Raw genomic sequence first — 22077 nt, forward strand, 5'->3', positions numbered from 1 at the left:
GCTTTCCCTTAAAAAAGGGAACAGAGATTTCTGCCCCCCGCCAACTGTTGTTGTAGATGGATACCTCACTTCTACAGAGATGAAACAGCAAGTTAACACATTTTTCTCACAAGGCACTTCCTCTTACCCAGTGATTGTGTATGTAGGTCGTGGCAGTTTCAAATTCACCAGCAGATACAAATGTGTACTTCATTTCTGCTCAGACACAAAATACTTTGTTTTGCAGTGGGGGGAAAGAAAGAAAGAAAAAAAAAAAGAAAGCCAAGAAAAGGAGTGCTTGTTCTGGTACCATACCCATCAGATTTCCTGGAAACATGAAGAGCCTTCTTCAAACAAGCCACACCGAACCATATCCATATGGCTCCTGATTATCTTAAACGAAGCACAACCTCCCCTGGGACAGGCCGCCCACAGGAACCTGCCTGCCCGTGCTAACGATGGCAGGGATGTAATTGGGCTGCACCTCTATACTGTAGGAACTGCTCGCACGCGCAGGGCTATGGAAAGTCGTCTTTGCAGGTAGGAAGCTTTTAACACGGTTTCCATTACAGCTCCTCTGAGCTGCACAGACCTGCTCTCCTTTTTCTTTTTTAATGCTCGAGTGCAATAGTTTCTTTATAAATGAAAAAGTAGCTTTGCTTTCATTTTCAGCACAGTTTCCTCCAATTTTTTTTAATGTAACAATATACATCTTTTTTGCTTCTAACCAAAAGTTTTATTTTCATAAAATTTAAAGCAGTATCTTTTTAAACAATCAAAATAATAATAATAACAATAATAATAATAAAATAATAAGTGGCTTTCACAGAAAGCAACATGCATAATCTTAAATCAGTTACTTAAACTGTATTTCCCCACGTAAACAAGGGCAGACAAGCCTCTTCCAATCTTGTAAGTCAAAATTCAGCTGAATTTTTGCAAAGGATAGTCTCCTCAAAAGCTCTCAAACTTACAGCTGCTCTTAAGCATAACTGCCTTCGAGGTACTTATTAGTGAAGACTTTCAATACCTCTTCAGGAGTTCTGCCTGCACGAGAAAGTCTGTTTCCATGGGCCTTCATGAGAGCTGTCTCTGGCTGAGTCAGAGTTTAATGTCTTGTGATTCTGACATTTTGGCAAGTGTTTTCTTGACCCGCAGGGCTGTGAGCCGGGAGGCAGGGTTGTGAGCCCAGCACTCCATCATCAGCTTCCCCATCTGCCGTAGGCACTGCAGAGAGAAGTGGAAGAGAAAGTCTCACCTGGGTCAGTGGAAGAGGAGGCTGCAGTTGGTGGCAATGCCGAAAAACTGAAGGGAAAAGGTCTTTTCTAATGGCAGCCAAAATAAAGACAACATGCTGGCTGCTACTGCTTTTCCTGAGTTTTCATTTTCTGTATGTTAAGGAGAGTTCTCCAAACATGCCAATTACTCTTAAAATTTATGACTATAGACTAGACTTGGCAATACACTCCACAAAAGCGCTTTTCTTATTTCCCCTTCCCCAAACCCATGCACCCTGACCTGCACAAGTGTGGCTTTGTACAGTGAGGCCTTTGCTGTACAAATTCAGTGGAATTAGTTTTCCTCAGAAAGCGCCTGCCCCCCGAGGCACAGCCCAGCGTGAGCACGCACCCACGGCTCCTCCCCAGCCGCCACTGCTGCAAGCATCTGGTTCGGCTCTACCCTGTCCTGCGCCATTCCCCGCTCACTTCCCAGAGCCAGACCCTCCTCCGGCTCCCAGCAACAACTCATCTGCCAACAGCATCGCCTTTGCCACCCTGGAAAAGCAGCAGACATATCTACTCTGCATCCATCACCTTCATCCTAACATAAAGCACCACGTAAGCCACCACAGCTGGGTGATAACCTCATCAGCCTACAGAGCTACACTGCCTGAAGACTTGCTTGCAAAAAAGAAGAAGAGAGAAGTTTTCCATCTCATCCAGCTTGCTCTCTGTTTTCATGAGGCTCCTGGCCCAGAAGCAGTGCAGATCCTGAACGCCATGAAAGCATAAACACCACCAGCAGAGCCCAGACCAGCCTAATACATTTCAGATTAATGTGGATTTTTATAAATGTGTTTTCATGATACACAAGGTTTTATGCACGAACAAGTTTGCCTCTCATCACTAGAATGTCTGACGGGGGATTACAGACGATGCTAATCTATTCCTCAAGAACAGTTATTTCAACGAGCCTCCCCAGTCCTTGATAGATGTGGCAGCAGACCAAAAACGTGTGTGCCACCACACAAAAGTCCTTTCCAGAATCGATACTAACAGCGCTTCCTCCAGTGTTTCTACTCCTGGTCTGAAGGCTCAGAGGGATTTGGCTAGGGAGAGGATGAGGTGGGTGAGTCTTGGTTAAATTTTCCCAGCCTGGCTGTTGCACAAGTCCTCCAAGGAGGTTGTTTTATTTTTCCCTCATATTTCTAAACTGCCTATATTTCAAACCACCTAAATCTTTTATCTACCTGTAGAATATTCATCTACACAATGCAAATGGCAGCTGTCTTCTGCAACTGTAGAAAACTACAGCATTCAGCTGTACAAATTAACATGATTAATGATTCCTTCTCCACAGCATCTCAAGAGCAGTCAGCTTGTTTGCTGTGGTACCTCAACTGTTCGTCTCTGAATCCATAAGCACAATTTACCTCATTATAGATTCTCAGCAGGGAGAGTTCAGATTCTCCCCCAGCCCTCTCATCTCCTCGTTTTATTTTGGAAAGCATGTTCCTACATCTCTTCTGAAAGGCCACACCCGTAGCCCTCTTTGCTAAAATGCAAAGGTGTAAAGCAGTAAATGATCAGAGCTCCTTGCTGCAGCCCGGCTACAGTGATCTGCACTATTGCATCTCAATACTGTAACAGTGAAACTTAATATTCTGTGCGAATGTTACTGTAAAATCATGGTAAAATTGTGTTTCCAAACCTGCACACCTGTCATCACAGAAAAGCTGTAGGCTCATTTAATTTCAAGAGATATTTCCTTCTTTGAAAACAAAAGGAAAAAAGTTGGAATTACAGCCCACACATCAGTACACACTGAAGTACCCGTCAGTACACCAAGTGCCACTGCACTATACATTGCAAAATAATTTCTCTTTCTAAATTTTTGGCTGGCCACTGATCTAATGCTACTAATGCCAGGAGCAGAAAGCTAAATGAGTGCAAGAGGAAAACAGAAAGACTAAGAAGGCCTGAGCATAGCCTGCTATTGCTGTGGCATCTGGTACAGGCACACGAGAAATCTACTTGCAAGTATCCTAGACTATGGCCCCTGGGGCTCTGAACACCTTCAGTGGAGATATCCAAGAAGGTCGCACTCCTTCCCAAGCCCTGTTATACCACGACTGGTGCTAGCACCAGTGGTAAAGTTCCTTCTCACTCAAAATGATGCAGAATTGGGTCAATCTCACTCACACACTCTAATCAAGAACACAGGCTGTATTTTAAGAGGGACAATACCTCATCACTGCTCCATCTGTTGGGAAACGAAGGCCGTAGTCTCTTGATGCAGACAATCTCCCGCATGTCCTCATACGAGGGGTCGCTAGGCACAAGGTCGTGGTACGGAAGCTGGTATTCCTCAACTATTCCTGAAAGAAGCAATTAGTTGCACATCACCTGCAAAAGACACCGTCCACTACCATCTTCCCCTCTCATTTTATAACTGATCGACCATATTGTTTAACAATTAGATGTACTTCTCCTTAAAAGGACTACCCTGCCCTGGAAGTTTATTCCACAATCAAGCTCCAACATAACCGTTGCCATTGAAAGACTGACCAGGCACCTGAATCCAAAAGTTATTTGCCAAGTGAGACAGCTTCCACCACTGCTGCCCAGCCCAGCAATCTCCAGAAAGTTATCACAGAAAGCATTATTAGCAATGGGTCCAAATCAGAGCAATTAGGCGGAGAATTAATCATGAATTAGGTCGGTCTCCTTCTTATCAGTGGGCCTAGTATATATTAAACGGCATTTCTGTGCCTTTTCAGAACATGGCAAGGTACCATTCCTTCAGCACAGCAATGATGATGGTATTACAGATTTTACATCGCATCATTGCAATACCCTTTACCAGTTTGTAAACACATTGCTTATCGGTGAAATTCAGCTCCTCTAGGGTAAGCGTGGAGTGAGCATTCAGCACAATACTGCAGGCTTTAAAGACCAATAAAGTCTGGTGAAGGTAGCACAGACCCGAGAGGGACATGCTCTACTCTTACTTGCTACCAATCTGGCACATAACTGCTGCCAAGTCATTTCTCTGCATTTAACTTTCCTCAGTGGCAAAATAGAGGTAATAACACCCATCATTTCTGCACTACACTGAGCAGTATGTGCTGAAAGCACTCACAGCCTGCGCATACAAGGATGGATCTACGCCCCGAGTCTGCAGCTGGCTGCATTGCTTTATCTTTGCTGTCCTCACGCTTGAATGCCTGATACCAGAAGGAAATGAAGCACATCACTGGTATGACAACAAATGTAATAAGTGCCATTTCCCTCTGTTTTTTCTACTTGTTTTGTAAATAGGTTATTTATTTTAAATAGTGGCACAGCATACCCCCAAATTGTTTGTCCTCCTCCTTCTATTTAACTCTAGCAAAACAAAGAAATTACTATTTTCTTTCTGACAAAATAGCTGGATACCTCCTGTCCAGCAAAAATGCGTTGCCATTGGAAAAGGCCCCCAAATGCGTTACATATTCCTTCTTCACTGCAGGCATCTGCTGCCCTCAAACAAGCCATTAAAATACAGTCTAAATCTGCGCTCTTCAAATAGCACTGACTGATGCTTTAAAATAAGTTTCAACAAGATAATAGATATTAAAAGTTACCCATAGTTTATCCACATTTTTTGTTACACTGAAAACAATTACCCAGAGAAAAGGATGTAATGGAAAATTTAGGTTGTAACTGGGGTTCACTGACACAATTAAAAGCCATCTCCCAGCTCTTTACCTCCTGAAACACATCTCCTTGCTATCTCCCAAAGGATGAGTCCAAAACTGTACATATCGGCCATGATGTACGACTGAAAGTGATTTCTATTCAAGCTTTCATCCAGCACCTCAGGAGGCATATAGCGTTTTGTTCCTACGCGTGTATTTGGAGGTATGTCTACCTCGTTTGTATCACTAAAAGAAAAAGAAGGGGAAAAAAAAAAAGGCATCAAATATGCAGTAATGTAGTTTGAAAAGAAGGCAATTTAGATGGAAGAAGTAGTAAATTCACACCACATCCACTCTCAAACAAGGTCAAAACTAACACATAATCTTAATGGAAGGATGCTTACAAGGAAAGCCTCTTAGTGTGAAGGCAACCCTTCTTAAAAGGCTGACCCGCCCAGGGCGACGTTAAGCATTCAAATGCAGAACCACAACGGAGATAAAACTCAACAGGGATGCTGTAACATTTGTGAAATTTCATTAGCATTAGCCTGAGCTCTATGCTGGTGATAACAATCAAATCTTCATTAAATGCTGTTTTCTTAACACACTCCACCACCTAATGCTTTAGTCTTAGCAATTACTGGAGGACACTAAATAGCTGGGGCAGTATCACTTAGCTGTAGCAAATCAGATCTGCAAGGAAGACAAGTCTAACTATTTTTTTTGTGCACGCATCAAGATGTGTAAACACATAGATGTAAATATGTAAAATGTGTAAAATGTGTAAAAAAAAATCTAACCAAATGTGTCATACCCCACACATCGACCAGAAGAGACAACATATATCTAATAGGAGGCAAATTCCCATGAATTATGTGACTGGATTTATTTTTTTCTCATTAACTCAAATTCAGGTGTATCAGTTTTCATGTTTTTTAAAGTTTAATATATGGCATATATTTTGGTTTGCTTAGAAAGGTTTGTTTCCCTTTCCCCACCCTCAAAATGTAAACATTTAAAATGTGATGGATACAAGATCTCACAGAATAATTATACAACTTCTGTCATCTTCTTCACCTACAGTTATGAAAATGACAAAAAAAACCAAGCCTGAGGTACAGACAGTCACACACACAGTCATTAAATAATACATATGCTGGTGGCATTTCTGTATACCTCCCAGAATGTAACATAAATCTAGTGACCTATACCATCTTGCAATACTTTGAATAAAATGTAAAATGCAGAGAACTTTACTAAACTCATTAGCTTCAGCAGAGCACACTCCTTTCAACCGCTTTTCTTCTGTTCCTAGTCATTGCCTGACAAATGCTGTCTAAGGAAGGATTCAGTATGAAAATCAGCCGAGTATGTAATGCAAATTCCATTTGGACTGTGACAAATACATATTTCACCTTTTTATAGCCACACTTGGTAGTTCCTAGTTCTTTTCAGTTCATACCTAAGCAGGATACTGCTCTGTACTCGTCAGGCAAGGTATACGTACAAAGGGTGAATTTCTTCCCTAAAACTTTTACAGCCAATACTGTATTTCCAAGTTGTTGTTTTCTAGACCCCTGTTCCTCAAAGTGAAAATATTCATTTCTCATCTCCTAAAGAAAGGTCAGGTTCATAAAGGAAAAGCCTCACCAAGAAACCTGGTAGATAAGTGAACAGTGAGAAGAGCACATAAAAACTGCCTTTCCTTACACTCTGAATAATTTCAAGTTCAAGATTTGTACAGAATTCTTAAATTTTTTTTGATACTTCAGGGAGCCCACAGTTTCAAAGCTGACCTCTGAAATGGCCACCTTTCTGTGCACAGAAAAATCAGAGACTTCCTAACACACGTCTCCATCACCAGGAGAAGTGCCGAGAGCTCAAGCTGCTTTCGAAGGGAGCTGTCAGACAGCGACGACTCCTTTACGAATCCCAGGAGTGCCTAAGTCCTACTTGTCTGCTCTTTCTAAGTTGTTTAAACACACAATCTTTTTTTTTTAAATCAAATTTAAAAGCCATTTCAAAAATCAAATCTGTACTTTGGCAATTTGATTTGTAGGAAATGAAACAAAAGGCAGCCCAAATGGGGTGCTTTTCAATAAATCCCAATTAGTGACTTGTGCAAATGATTAGTATTATTCTATGTAAGTCGTGAGTGAATTATCTCGGGATCAGACAAGCTGAAAGCTTCAGTGAAAAGTTTACTGACTTGTCTTCAACCTGTCAGTGCTATGTCCTTTCAGCACGTGGTAGCAATATCCAGGTTGCTACTGAGGGGGAAGTGATGAAAATTGAACCTTTATGCAAATGCAACTAATGTGCTAAACAATTAAAAAGTGACTATTTATACACCTGCATTATGTTTATGTGACATCCTCATCTACATAGGGTAGTCCCACCTCACATACAGGTAAGCATAGCGTGAAAGGTATGCACATACACTGCAGGTGCGTACATGTTGCTCCATCAACAACTCAACCAGAGTTTGTGTCTGATTTACCAACTTCCCCCCACTTCCTCACTTCTACTCACCTGATAAATTTAACAGCCAAGCCCAAATCTGCTATACAGCAGGTGCCATTCTTTTTCACCAAGATATTCTTACTTTTTAGGTCACGGTGGGCAATAGCGGGTTTGCCCTGAGTACTGAAGATCTCAGTGTGCAGGTGGCACAAGCCACTGACAGAAGAGTAGGCCAGTTTTAGCATGGCTTTTGTGTCCAAGGTAGTAGATTTTAAATAATCGTAAAGTGAGCCATTCTCATGGTAGTCGGTGATGAGATACAGCTGGGTCCATGATCCTGTACCTTTAATGTCTGCGGCAATAAATCCTGCAAAAAGATTTTCAAATTAATACTTCTCAGGGGTTTTTTTTTGACTGCTCAGAACTCTGGACTGACAGTCACTTCAATAGTTTTATTTTAATAACATATTTCATTTCTTTCATCTTACTTCCATGCAACTATGCCTCACCTTTAGCCTTTAACATATTTTCAGAAAGCCCAGATATGGAAATACAGGTGGCAAAACCAGACGTGTGGTGTTCGGAGTAACAGCCCCCAGACCCTATTATTTTTTGACTTTTAATTTATGTTTCAGTAATCCTTGAAACATTTTTCTTTTGAAAAGTGCTGGGTGCCTAATTGCAGAGCACAGCAGGTAACAAAGCACACAGGAAAGGGCATCAGACAACAGCAAATACAGAATTATCAAACTTAAGAAACCCGTATGCTATCAAATAATTCTCTTTAATTTCACTCACCGAGAATATTTTCATGCCTCATCAAGACAGTCTGGTAGATTTCTGTTTCTCTGAACCAGCTGGCTTCCTCGGTGGTAAAAAACACTTTCACGGCTACCTTTTCGCCACGCCACTTTCCCATCCAGACTTCTCCATAGCGACCTTTTCCAATCTGCTTTACCATCTGAATCTGTTTTGCGATGGTCCTTTGAACCTGTGAAATGCAAAGACGGGCGGTTACCACTTGCTCCGCAGAAACCTTCTGTGTTCATCTCCCTCCTTCTGTGTCTCCTTCCCACGCAGCAAGCCCAGTGGAAAGGGGAATACGCAGCCATTGCGACATGGATTTCAGCAAAGCTCCGCAATATGGATGCTCCCCATTTCCCCCAGAAAGCAATGCTCGCGAGGCCATTCCTGCCACGGTGAAGAAGTTTTTCCATATGTTCCCAAAACACACCATGGCCTCTCAAGAAAATAAATTGGTCTGCGTGAAGGAAACATTTGGCTACTAACCTTGAAATCTTTGTTTTCCTGTGGGAGGCCACCACTTCGTGGAAATTTTTTTGTTATTTTTGGAAAAGCTTTGACAGAAAACACTCCTGGCCACTTCAACCCAAACCAAATTCTAAAGGGGTAGGTAACACATTTTTAATTAAAGCGGGGATTTTTGTTACATACTCCACACCGTTGAGACTCACAAGAGCCAAAAGCATATCAGTGCTCCACAACTAGCAAAATTCCTGAGAGCAGCCTCCTACGACCTTCCTTGAAAATCCCATGCCTAATAATTTCAAAATATAAATTTGGTGTTAGGAACCTCATCCACTACTTACACAGTTAGAACCCATATGCCTACATTAATTTTTATAATCCTCATTACATAATAATAAAAAGTAAGAATTTTTATTCCAAAGATATGGAAGCACAGGTTTAAAACTGCCCTTTCTAGTGTCCATATCAGCTCTGTTAGTGGCTGGTGAACTGATGTTAAACTCAAACCGTTGGTGCAGCTGTAGCGTAAGATCAAGGTACTCAGCAGCATTGCAGAGAGACCCTTCAAAAGAACGGCAGACCCCACGTAGCAGATGGACTGTCTCTACATTTAACACGCTTTTATGACTGCAAAAAGTCTTAGACAAATGGAGACTAATACATTCTCATGGGACTGGAGCATGTCCGCAGATCACATATTCCTACAAGTTCACAAATAAAAACCTCACGTAGGTGCTGCACCACAACCCACTGGTTGACTCAGCCTCACCCTAGTGTAACAGGAGATTAAATTGTCACCCTCTTGTGCTGAAGTGTTGCCAGTTCAATCCACAGCTAATGATCTTTAGTTTGGTAAGATTTTACAAGATTTTGAAAGAAAGTAACTTTATAGCCTCAAATGTAAGGAGCTTTTTATCTGGTCCAAGCACTTGGCAAAATCTGGACAAGTGCAAATTCAAGATCTCTTGGTTTTGCCGCCGTCCGCATACAAATTTCAAGTAGTTTATTGCAGCAAGTGTGCACTGTCTGAATATCTATCGAAATCAGAGGCATTTCATGTAATCCCAAATATTTTTGCAATCTTGGCTGACAGAAATGATCCAAACTTGATTTTAAAACCATGTGCTTCCTTTGTTATCTCTGGGAGGTCCAACGGAAATCTACCAGTTTGGTAACGCAGAGCAGGACTGCCACAACCCCACCGCAGCAGGAATGTACGTCCAAAGACAAAACTCAAAACCTATTAGGTAAGCTCTATTAAAATTTATTTTGTAAATTAATTACTGGGTTTCATATTAGACAATTTAAAGAAGAAAAACATACAGCGGCATTTATGCAAAGCTATTTCAAAACTCCCAGCTTTCTTGTTCTGTCACTTAAACAGAGTTCCTTTTTTTTTCAGCCCTGCAATGTATTATTAGACATCCAAGATGGTGGGTTCACTGCCATTATTTTTTATCAACATCAGCGAAAGCCAAGAACAGAGATTAGCCTTAATATTTAAATTGATTTATTCTCTTTTATACCCTCATATAGTGATTGAACAATAGTCATATTACATTGGAATTTTGCTGTAACATTTTGTAATGTGATTTTAGCATTGTTGCTTTCTATTTTGCCCATTTTAAAAATGCATCCTGAACAATAATGCAGTTATATCAAATAACGTAATTTGTGTAAATATATGTAATGGCATCATAAAGTACACGGAATTACAATACCTAATGATGAAAAGTTCCTTATTAAATTACATTAAGAAAATGAAAAACACATTTCTGTTATGGGTTTTCAGGCGGCAGAATACTATGTGAAGGGCCTTAACCTGGTTTCCTCTTGCTAGAACTGGTCAAACGATTTCCTACAAACAATTTATTTTATTTTAAGGAATTTAGCCCTTGCTTGAATCATAAACTGATTATGATTTCTAAAAGAAATTGGTTAATCAAAACTGTTGGATGAACTGATTTCATAAGCATGCTGAATGATGTGTTCATATGAATTATTTACACTGAGTGGAGCTGGGTTTTATTTATTTCTTCTCAAATCTGTATATTTGCTGCTTGAGCTCTGAGAGCCACTAAGTTAGGTTACATGGCTCTTTGTTTCCTCTCCCTGACTGGAACCAATCCAATTACCAACTATTTCTACTTTCTGCTTTCTATTTTTCTGATGTTCAGCTAAATGTGTTCAGCTACTGCAGATGAAAATTCAGACAAACCAACCTTTTTTAACTTCAATATTTTGAACAAAGAACTCCATACCTATGGCTGGGATATAGTCCCTTGAAAGGAAAAATTAATTAGAAGAGGAATTAGGAAAAAAAAAATAAGTGAAAAGGTAGAGACCAAACTGTAATTCAGTAAACTTTTCATATAGACCACTGAAATAAATGTCCCCAGCAAAAAATCTCCTTCCTCAATTCTGCACATGGATTCACGGGGGCAACAGCTTCACCTACACTTCTTGCTCTGTCAAGGCCAATGGGGTTCTCCTTTGTCGTAGTTCAGCCCCGATCAGGACCAGACTACGCAGTCTCTCTCTCACTCTCCCCACCTTCCGAGAGAACAGGGAGAGAAAAAATAAGGAAAAACGGCTTGAGGTTTGAGATAAGGACAGGGAGAAATCCTTAAAGTTACTGTCATGGGCAAAACAGACTCGACTTGGGGAAAACTATTCATTTATTATTACAAACAGCAGGATAATGAGACAGAGAACAAGATAACCTCCATCCACCCCTCCCTCTTCCCAAGCTTAATATTATCTCTACTACCTCCCCCCCCCCCCCCGAGTGGCACAGGGGGGAAGAGGGAATGGGGGTTGCAGTCAGTTCATCATACGTTGTTTTACACTGCTGCTTCATGGTCGGGGGAAGAACTCCTCACATTCCTCCCCTGCTCCATCGTGGGGTCCCTCCCACTGGCCACAGTCCTTCGTGGAATTGCTCCGGCGTGGGTCATCTCTTCCACGGGTGCAGTCCCTCTAGAACAGCTGTCCCAGCGGGCCCTCCATGGGCCACAGCTGCCTTCAGGCATCCACCTCCCCCGGTACGGGGTCCTTCACGGGCTCCAAGTGGATCTCTGCTCCTCCATGGACACCTCCATGGGCTGCAGGGGGACAACCTGCTCCACCATGGTCGTCACCACAGGCTGCAGGGGAATCTTGGCCAGGAGCCGCATTACTCCTCCCCCTCCTTCTGAACTGACCTTGGCTTCTGCAGCCGGTCCTCACAACAGGCTGGTAGATGTCTCTCAGGATCTTTTTTTACATCTTATTCACTTCTCATCTCCTCTCCACTTCTTGCAGCTGGGCTGGACCGAGTTGGGTCCAGTCGGCTGCCTGGCGAGAGGCCAGAGGGTGAGGCCTGCAAGGCCCATGAGGCCTGCACCTCCCCCTCTGCGCCTCTGCCCCCGCTCAGCTTCTTCACATCTTCTCTTCTCTCTCTTTTTTTTTCTGTTTTCCCCTTCTTAAATACGTTATCGCAGAGGCGTTATCACGGGACATTCTGCTACCAATCGGCTCGGCCTTGGCCAGCAGCAGGTCCGCCCTAGGCCCAGCCGAGTCCACTGAACAAGGGGAGCGACTTCTAGCAGTTTCCTACAGAAGCTACCACCTTAGGCCCCCCCTCACTAACAAAACCACGACATCCTTGCTTGCACAGACTTGATTGTGTACCCCAGTTTGCTGGCTCAAAGCCTTCATTTACAACTTACTGTATTTTTTTTCTTGATTTAAAATTTGATTGCCAGCATCGACCAGCAGCAAACTTTTCTGTCAGAGGTACAAACAGGTCAGGAGAAAGAATGCTTGCTGAATGTCAAAATATCAATAAAATCTTGGTTAATGCTTGGTTTTGGTACAATATTTGTACCCATTAGAATAAATGTTCTGCACAGAAGGAAAACATTACTGTTTAGCATAAAGTGACATTTTGTAATAAATTTGCGGCTTACTTTCCTGAAATAATAACTTTGGATGTTTTAGTCTTTGCATAAGAAATGTATAATACAGTTAAAAACAAACTCTTCCACAATAAAGTCCAGAGCATTATTGCCAGACACTCTTATATACTTGTTTCAGGCATGGGCCCAGAGGTATTAATCTGTGCATTTCTAGAGAGCCTGTAGAAGTTGTAGCTGTTTGGGAAATGCAGCAAACATCTATCACCAAGTGCAAGATTCATTATAGCTCTCGTTTTTCTCCTCTTCCACAGAAAATCACTACTGAAAGGGAAAGACTGGGGGAAAAAAGGGTATATGTTTTCGCAGGCGAAGAGAGAGGGGAAAAGCCTGCCTCCAGGAAGAACACTTGGTCCAGTGGCTGCAAAGTCTCCAGGCTTGAGAGAGGAGGACTGGAAGAAGACAGGATGGGTTCTGCTTCAAGGAGCACTGGCACAGCTCTGAGAACTACTGGAGCAACGACCCAGTTGGGATGGCACCTCAGCCATTACAGTAGTTAATTAGCAGAAGTTAGTTTTCCTGTCCACTACAAGTGTAGACCTAGGGACACCAGTAAGACCGCAGATTCCACCTTCAAACAGCTTGCGGGGATAGAAGGCATAAAGAACAAGCAGTCACAACTCGCGCTGCTCCAGCTTTTTTGTCTCAAGGGCATCCTGGGATGAAGTATCGAGCCATGTATGTCTACAAGATGCCCCAGGACACCTGCTACCCACGTGGGCTGCTAGAAACACATCCTCTCAGAGAAGAACAACCAAGTTCCTTGGGTTTGCTCTATATTATTGTATTATTTCTGTCACTGTAACACCAAGTGCAGACCAAAACCTTGATGTGGCAGATATTATGCAAAAAAAAAAAAAACAATGCAAAAAAAAAGCAAGAAAACTTCATAATTCAATCAATTGGAAGCACTCGTTAGGAATGGTCCTAAATTGTAAGCATCTCCCCCTTTCCATGGCTGGTACAGAGACATTGGTATGGCAAATGACAGAGCTTTCTTAAAGTCTAGACCTAAATGATAGAATTTCTCTCAACAGAGAAAAATGACTGTGGGTTTCCCAGGCTCAGCACCAGTCACAGCACCCACTTGGCAGCTTGGCTTTTTTTCTCAATAGCCATGTTAATTGTCAGAAAATTTGATTTTTTTAAAAAGTCAGCAATTTATTTAAACAAGACTCTAAGCACTCAGTTCTTCCAGAACAAACTGAGTTTAATCAGATTTTCACCAACCACTCAGTCTGTTGCTTCATTTTAAGAAGTTATAAAACTTCCCATTTAATTTCTTCTTTATGATGCAGAAAAAAAAGATGTGTGGGCACAAAACAGACAGACAGTACACAGTACTTGGAAACTGGAAAACATCTACAGTAATAGGATCACTATAAACTAACAGGTTTGGGAGACAAGAGGGACATCTCTGAAAAATGAAAATGGAATCTAATCCATCTTCTCAAAGGCAATATTTTAAATTAGTAATCTGGCTCTTTTTTTTCAGTGCTAAAAAGCAACGACAACCCGCAGAAACAAAAAAACTCTGGTGAATGGAACTGTTTTGCCACAGAAGGTAAAACTTCTGCCTTTTCAGCAGGCTCAGCAGCCTTTTCAAGGGGCTCAGTCATCCTGGAGTCAGTTCAGAAATAATCAAACTCCATCCCCGTGCCTTTAACCTTTGAGATTGCCACACTACAAGGAAAAATAATTTGCTCTTGACTTCTGAATACAAAGTGAAGCCCACACACAAAAAGGTTCCAGGTTTCATGAATTACAGTTCGCTTTACATAAAGACGATGTGTCAGTGTTTGAAATGCTATTGTGTGTTACACATATAAAGCAAGAAAATACGATCAGCAGGCTAGATGCTGTCCTGTACACTGGGGTAAATCCTGATTAATTTCTATGAGCTCTATTAGCCTGTACTTAAGCTATGGTATCTAAAATAAGAAATAAGCTGAGGTAAAAAAATAAAAAAAAACCCCAAACTTAAGCTTTTTTGGCTTAGTCTACATGAAAAAAGTCTCCTGCTTCTAAAGCAGCTGTTCTCCAGCTTAAATCCTTGTCATTTCTGGGAGAGAAAAAAAAAACAGGCTAGAACAACTGACAACACATAAATATATAATTTTTTGTGCCTCATTTTGTCATCTTCTACTCATTTTTGCCTTTTAAACTTGCACTAAGATAACACTGCTTTCTTACCAGGAGAGGGAGCCCGGAGCCGCTCCCGGAGCTCTGGGACTGCTCGATCAAATCCTTCAGGGACTCCCCAGGGGGAATGTAGGTCTCGTCCTGCTCCAGCCCGATGCTGTAGCGGGGCCTCGTCTCTTGGCGTTTGTATCTGCCGTTTTACACGAAAGTGAAATTAGTTTTGAATACAATGAACACATGTGCAATGAATAATGCAATTAATCCTTCACGTTTGCTTCATTTGTAGACTCACAGCTTCCTCTGCTTCCCTGAGGAATATGCTGGACTCTCCGCCCAGAATTTTCTATTTTATTTTTAGCAACTGTTTTCAGCATCAAAACTCTAAGTATAAAACTCAAAAGACCAGGCAATCCAGTGTAAGTTTGCAAAGCAACCTTTTTTTTTTTTCAGGAACTTAAATATGTTTAAAACACAGAGCAAGTAAATACCTAGTTTTATTTTACTGACTACTGTGGATCTTTTAGGAGCCAGAGGAGCTAAGGTCATGAGATCTAAGACTATTTAAAAATGTGACAAATTATTTAAACATGATGTATGTAGATAATGATAACCTTCTAGACATATTTACTCACACTCCTGTATCCCTCTCTTTTATGTGATCAGTTCTTCATTGCATAAACACATTTAGAAGCCTTAGGTTTATTTGCCCTATATAAAATTTGTCCTGTGGCTTTCTCAGACTCAGTAAAGAATAATCTGTGGTTCTAGCTGAATGGCTTTTTAGGATGCTGGGCAAGAGATGCTATGTGAAATACATCACACAGGTACACCTGTGACTAACATGAATAAAATACACGTTTTTCCTCATCATAAAATTACAGTTCCTAATTTCTTTTCCTGAAGGTCCATTTCAGTTTTTTCCACTTCCTAAGTCTATTAAAAGATACATGTTGGGAGGAACATTAACAAGCTGGCAAAGTATTCCTCATTTACCTGAAGTAGCAGAATATGATGATAAGCACCAGAAGTATACTGCAAACAGTCACTGAGATCAGCAGGGCCTTATGGTGAATGTTTCCTTCAGCAAAGTCTGGGGTTAAAAACAAGGAAGGTGGAAAGTTTGGACAGGGAGGTGGTACAAAGTCAGTATCAAATGAGACACACGCCTTAAAAAGTGCAGCGAGCACAAGATCATTTCTTTTCTACTGAAGTCCTGTGCAAGATACCCCTGGATTCCCCAGGCATTCTGTGCACTTCCTCTTTGACCCTCACTGACCAGGGAAGAACTGGCACCTCCAAAAGCCTGTTTGATTTTTCAGCCCTCACTCAGACAAAACATCACCTTGATTTGCAATTCCCTGTGTGGCTCTGAAAAAAAACTCAATTAAGATTTGTAGCTCTGTGTTAACCTCAGTGATCAGCCAGGACATACAAAAATTACTGCCTCTATCTTAAATCACTCTTATTAAGTAGCATCCTACTGAGCAGTTAATATAAGAAAAATGAATAATCGTATTTATCCTAGGAGGGAAGACACAGTGGACCATCTAACTCCCAAGAAGGCAGGCCACGAGAGGCCTTGAAAGTGTATTTCTATCACTACAGAATAATCCTTCTCTCGGATCTTGTTCTAAACAGAGCAGCAATCTTCTCCTCCATTTGCTCTATAGCAGCCCTGTGTGCCCGTAAGTCCCTCCTATGCTGGTGGGCAAAACCAGCCCAGGAGCTATTCTGGAAAAACACTTTGAAAACGAAATGTGTTAAATAACTTGTAGAAAATGTCATTACGTAAAAACTATTAAAACGTTTCAGTCAGTCTTTGCATGGGACACTCATATTCTCCTTTAAAGTATACCATTAATCTCCAAATTTGTATTCTCAACACAGGCAAGCAAGTCTGACCTTCATGCATGCTCCTCTGCTGAAAAACAAAGAAACCTAGCACTATTCTTCTTACACGTCCCCTGCCCCCGCAACTCTCAAAATTAAGGTGTTTCAGCATGTAGACACACGCACTGCTCTCCCAAAAGCTGCAAACAAGGACCACATTTTCTGAAGCTCTTCCAGCCTCGCCGTCTTGCATCTTTCATGCTAATGCCCAACATGTCGTAAAATGCAAGAAATCTATCCTTATCGACTCACCCTGGAACGGCACTATTACGTTTCAGATTTACAAGTATAATGAGACAAGGAGATTCCTAAGGGACTCTTGGTTTACCGTCAGGCTCTTTTATTTTAAAGATCCAGTTTCTCCTTCTGTTTTTGGCCCCAAATATTTCTTTCCTTCTCCTTTCCACTACAAACAGAGATTACCTACTAACGCACCTTTTGATCACACTGGTCATGTTTTAACCTGCTATTACCTGCTCCGGGAGCACTAACAATGTAAACACTCGAGACACGGCTGATGCCTTTGAAAGGTGACGCTGACACGATGCCTATCAGGAAAACACGGGAGCCAATCATTCTCCCTGTGCAGCAGATTTCTACCTGGCCTGCCACTCCAAGTGGGCCGCAAGCCGAAACGGAGAGCCCACTGGGGAATCCACACCTCTCTCACAAAGGCGATGGCTGCTCGGCAGGGCTGAGTGCTCTATTTCGTGCTTCATAAGCAGCCTGCGTCAGCTAGCCATCTCCCTCTAAAACGTGTGGTTTGTAGCAGTTTAAGATATTGCAGCCCATCAGCTGAGGAGAGGATAAACAGAGCACGCAGACCACAGAGAGGGATTTTTATACTTGGGAGAAACCTGGATATCTGTCTGCAGCGAGGGTTTTACCGCTTCACAGAATAATCCACGATGGAAGTTGGGCTTTTGTGCTTAGCAGTAACGAACACCTATGTCAGACGCAAAGGGAGCAATTCAGATGCTGCTCATACTTGTGTGTGCTAGACATTAAAGCACATTTACACAGACACAAAGTTGTGCTACCAGAACTTGTAAAGCACCCATATTGTTGTTCATGCTGCCTGTGTGTACATTTGGGAGAGGCATGATAAAGATGCTGAAATCTTAATCATATTTCAATCATTTTACATGATCCAAACCCTTTGCTCAGTGTTTCTCATGCAGTTCTGACATTCAGAAAAGCAAATAAATGCAGTTCGATCTTTCCAGAGGCCAGAAGGCATCTTGGAAGTGCTATGTAACTCTCAAACAAACTTCAGGCTTCAACACTGCAAAACTTTTTGGTACCCAAACGCAATTGCCTGAAGCAAGTGCAAGGAAAGCATGCAAGACATAAAGGAATGTGTCCTGATCCCTGTGCTGGGGGTCGCCGATGCAGACTGCAGCAGACATGACGCTTACACTCTTGCAGTAGGTGATGGTCCCCATGCTGAAGTCAGCTAATGCAGCTTCAGCAGTGGTTCACTACGCACATCATGGGCGTGCAACTGGCTCTCACAGGAGAGGAGAATAACTTCCATATGTCTTTATATTTATTTGGCTACATATGATGAGAGGCAATACTGACGATAAGTGAGCTGTTGCCTCACTTTTCAAACACTTCCTGCATTTTCAAAGCGTTTGGGCAGAATTTCATTTGCTTGCTCACTTGAGGACTTCATAAACCCACTGGCACGTGGACAACACAAGATTAAAAGCATGCTCCCATTCTTATACCAGCAACATCTGTCTGTTCTGCTGAACTGAGCCAGGCTGGTGCTCCTGGAGACCGACTCTGCTCTCCTCCTCCAGCCCATGCTGTTCCACACAGAACAGCAAGACAAATCTCCCCTTCCCTGCGCCATGTCTGTCACCCCCTTGACCAGGTGGAAGGATGGGGCAGCTCAGTTCTCAGTCTGCTTAATCAGTGGCTCGTGCGCTCGGTGGTGAAGACTGCGGTGCGTACCAGTCAGTGCCAGTTTGCATAATGGAGATACCCTGTCCTTTAAGAAGTCCTGTGCTGTGCTTTTCAGTGCTATGTTACTTGGCAACTGCAACATGCCAAGCAGTGAGGTTATGAGAATAAGCAGTAGCTTCCAGAGAACCAGGAATGAGCCATTACCAGGAGCACGACTAGGGAGTGCAAAACAAACAGGCGGTAGGTTTGGGAAGCTTCTTCACATACCTTGGCGGGCCAGTAACAATGAAGCCTAGCAAACAGCACATTAGCAGTTTTTGTGTTGTACGAAAACAGTGGTGTGGCGGGTGTCAGTGGTGAGCAGCATAGAAAGGGAGAGGTGGCAGCAAAAGGAGTGTCTTCAGTGATACCAAGCTGCCTCTCAGTTATTTTCCTGTGATTTCCCCCTCCTCCACCACTCGTTTCCCTCACTCTGCCACCAGTGGGACCGTGCTGAGGCGCGCATTGAAAATGCCACCTAGCAGGTTCAAGGGAGAAGTCAGCATATCAAAGGGAGAGGAGGTTCTCCTCCCTCCCCAGGTCCCCCCAGTTCACAATGTTACGGTTATCCAAGTAAAAACTGCAGTGAAATCTGAGGCGTGGAGACTGTGTGCACACATCAAACCCCATCGTTCCTCCAATCATTCCCTTGCCCATTCATCACTAGCTCTACAGGCAGGGAGCCAGACACGGTGGCACCACCACTTCTGCTTATATAGGCTCCAAATCAGTAAAGATATATTTCTCCTTTCGACTGGTCTCAGCCTGCTCTTTTGCCAGGATTTCCAGGAATATCTCTTATTGTTTAAGGCAGAGGTGTTGTATCAGACCCAATTATGACTCTCATTTCCTTAATAAGACAGATGTACGGCTGGGACAACGACTTCATGGTTTCTCTGGGGTATTTTATCCTGCTAGCTCTGTACCAAGATGAGCTCAAAACTTAGGCTTAGCTGTTGTTTCTTCTATCTTGCTTAACAAGCCTTGTTTTGATCAGTGTTAATTCTTCTAGCTCCCACTTCCACACACATGGTCCTCCTTTCTTTTGGGGGTGGGGGGGAGTAGTAAAACCCACTTTCCAGCAGATGCCAGGTCTGGAAAAGCACTTTGGGAACACAAGTCACTTGCCTTTGTAGATGTTACCTTGGTGCATAGGTTAATTTGCAGTTCAACAACCTCTGACCTGCAGCTGGACGCTCTCCCTAGACTCCATTTCCCATGAGATATGGTCTTGGACCATAAGCTCATCAGAAGCCAAATTTCTGTTTGTTTTTTAAATGCTGAGGAACATGCGTATTTTTCATGGAAACCTGGAGGTCAGAAGGTTGTTCCTAGAAGCTTGTTTTTAAGTTCATCTTCTCTTTCTTTGTACTTAGAGTTTATGTTAGATTTGATATACAATTCTAACAGTACTCAGTCAATCACAGCCTAATGTAAGTGCTTCCAACAGAAACAATGATCACAGCCACAGTACTGGGCACTGGCAGTAGCATGTATTTGTACCTGGTTGCAGTAAGGATCTACAGTTCAAACTATGGCTTCTCTCTCAGCTTTAACACTCGGATAGCAAGCACAAACTAAAAAGGCCTGGCACCAAGAATGACATATTTAATTAAAGTTTTAATAAAGATGCTGACTTCAGACCTGTCCCGCCACATTTAATGAAGCAACTCCTGAAATGTATTTCCACAACATACCATCAAGATACCGGTAGCACGAGAGCTTATTTCAAACAAAAGTCTTTAGAATATGTTGAGTGAATACATTGCCTTTTGTTTATCATGCTAAAATAGACAACTTTGCAACACAGAGCAGCTAGAATCCTGTTCCAACTCTATGAAATCCTTCTTTCAACAAATATTCTCTCTGCTATTTAATGGGTCTGCCACCACAGTGCCCAACTGATGCTTTATTTACCCCATATACACACAGAGCAAAACCAACATTGATCCAAAAAACTTTTGCCACTACCAAAGGCTTGTTTTATTGCTTTCTGTATAAGCAGCAGATAGCATTGCCAAATAACTAAAATTTTAATAAGGCAGATGTCTAGTGTTAGGCATTGGTTCAGTATTTTTAAGCAGTTTTAATGTAGAATAAACTCAGCAGCAAGAAGAAATCATAGCAGTGCTCTCCAAACTGAAATGATATTTATTGACATACTAAGTAAATGTGAACTAATATTGAATTCCTTTTGGAGCTTCTCTCTCAGTCCAGATAACTTTTTAAATTGAAAAAAAAAGACAAAGTAGTACATAACTCGTATGTTGGAAGTCAGAATTTTATGAGGTTTCACTGACTTACTGACTTGCTGTAAACAAGTAAAATATTTACATACTACTCTCCATAGGCCTGATTCTGCAGCCCATCTGTGCAGAATTTCATAGTCATGAAGGGAACAGCTTACATGAGTGAAGGCTTTCTCTGAGTATGCCTTTGTGTAAGTATCTGTGGTTTGCACAATTAAGAGCACATCTGTACACTGATCTGAATTTTCAACCCAGAACGCCACGATTACAAATTCTTCTGCAACCCTGAACTGAGTCTCACAGACTAAACTCTATGCTGACCAACACAAATCTTGGCCATTGTTGCCAAGAGTTTATCATGGATGAATTTACACTTACTTAGGAATACATTTCTATAAAATGTACTCTGCAACGTCCAGCCAAAACAGTTTTACCAGCTTTCAGAAAGTGATGTTTAAACAAACAAAGAAAAAAGTAAAAACCTTGCCGCAGAACCTACTAAGTTAATACATGTCCATTTGTTCTCAAATAATAAATAAAAAATAAAAAAAAATCAGTGCCTGAGTTCTTACTCTACATTCTATTTTCAGCGACATTTTTCAAGTAGAAAAGTTGCTTTAGTGACTAGTTATTTTCCTAGTGCTGGATTAGCAGGTCTTTTAAATAAGAAAAGCTTAATGGACTTAGTCAACTTAAACTGACTGATGAACCACTGGAGACCTGGTCCCAGATGTGTGTGGAGTTATGAACAACAGTAATGCATGTTCCAGGGACGCATAAGAGGATTCAATTTTATTATCAGCCTAAAAACACACACAGCCAAGACACATCCTCTGTCACAATTAACCAAAGTCTTTGGGATGATCATTGATAGCCAGCAGGTCTGTGCTAGGACAATGTGCTTTGGTTTTGTCTTTGTTTCTTCGTAAGGCACAAAGGGCAACAGCTGGAAAAGATCAGTTTGGGACTGGATTTACTTCCCCTTACCTCGATTTTTCAGCGGTGGCAGCGTAGGGTGAAGGTGTTTGTTACAGTAATCTTGGCCTGTGCAACATTCAATAGATCTTCTTTGGTGTGGAATAGGAGTGTCCTGCAACAAACAATTTGATAGAAAGAAAAGTAATTATTTGTGTTGTAAATATTCACCATCATTCTGGCACTTGAGAGAAAGATGTGCTTGTTAGCTGGACTGCAATCTGTTACAGATTTCTAGGACCTGTGGAGTAAGGGTTCCTGCCACGGGGCGTATCCAGCAACATTTCACCTAGATAATTAA

At 41.9% G+C, this 22077-nt stretch overlaps 1 protein-coding gene across 2 annotated transcripts in view; it reads right to left on the reverse strand.

Annotated features, from left to right (window-relative positions):
* Nucleotides 1-908: 908 nt before the first annotated feature.
* BMPR1B (bone morphogenetic protein receptor type 1B) overlaps nucleotides 909-22077 on the reverse strand; it is a 31639-nt gene continuing 10470 nt past the window's right edge. For both annotated transcript variants that reach the window (XM_086746148.1, XM_086746147.1), the window contains 8 exons: nucleotides 21789-21891; nucleotides 15703-15799; nucleotides 14761-14899; nucleotides 8141-8333; nucleotides 7412-7709; nucleotides 4950-5125; nucleotides 3447-3577; nucleotides 909-1206 (listed from right to left, as the gene is read on the reverse strand). In XM_086746148.1, coding sequence (XP_086602274.1) covers nucleotides 1081-1206; nucleotides 3447-3577; nucleotides 4950-5125; nucleotides 7412-7709; nucleotides 8141-8333; nucleotides 14761-14899; nucleotides 15703-15799; nucleotides 21789-21891 — 1263 coding nt within the window. In that variant the 3' untranslated portion in view covers nucleotides 909-1080. The remainder of the gene's footprint in view (nucleotides 1207-3446; nucleotides 3578-4949; nucleotides 5126-7411; nucleotides 7710-8140; nucleotides 8334-14760; nucleotides 14900-15702; nucleotides 15800-21788; nucleotides 21892-22077) is intronic.

Source organism: Chlamydotis macqueenii, chromosome 4 (genome assembly GCF_036417535.1).
Source record: "Chlamydotis macqueenii isolate bChlMac1 chromosome 4, bChlMac1.mat, whole genome shotgun sequence".
NCBI classification, from domain to species: Eukaryota; Metazoa; Chordata; class Aves; order Otidiformes; family Otididae; genus Chlamydotis; species Chlamydotis macqueenii.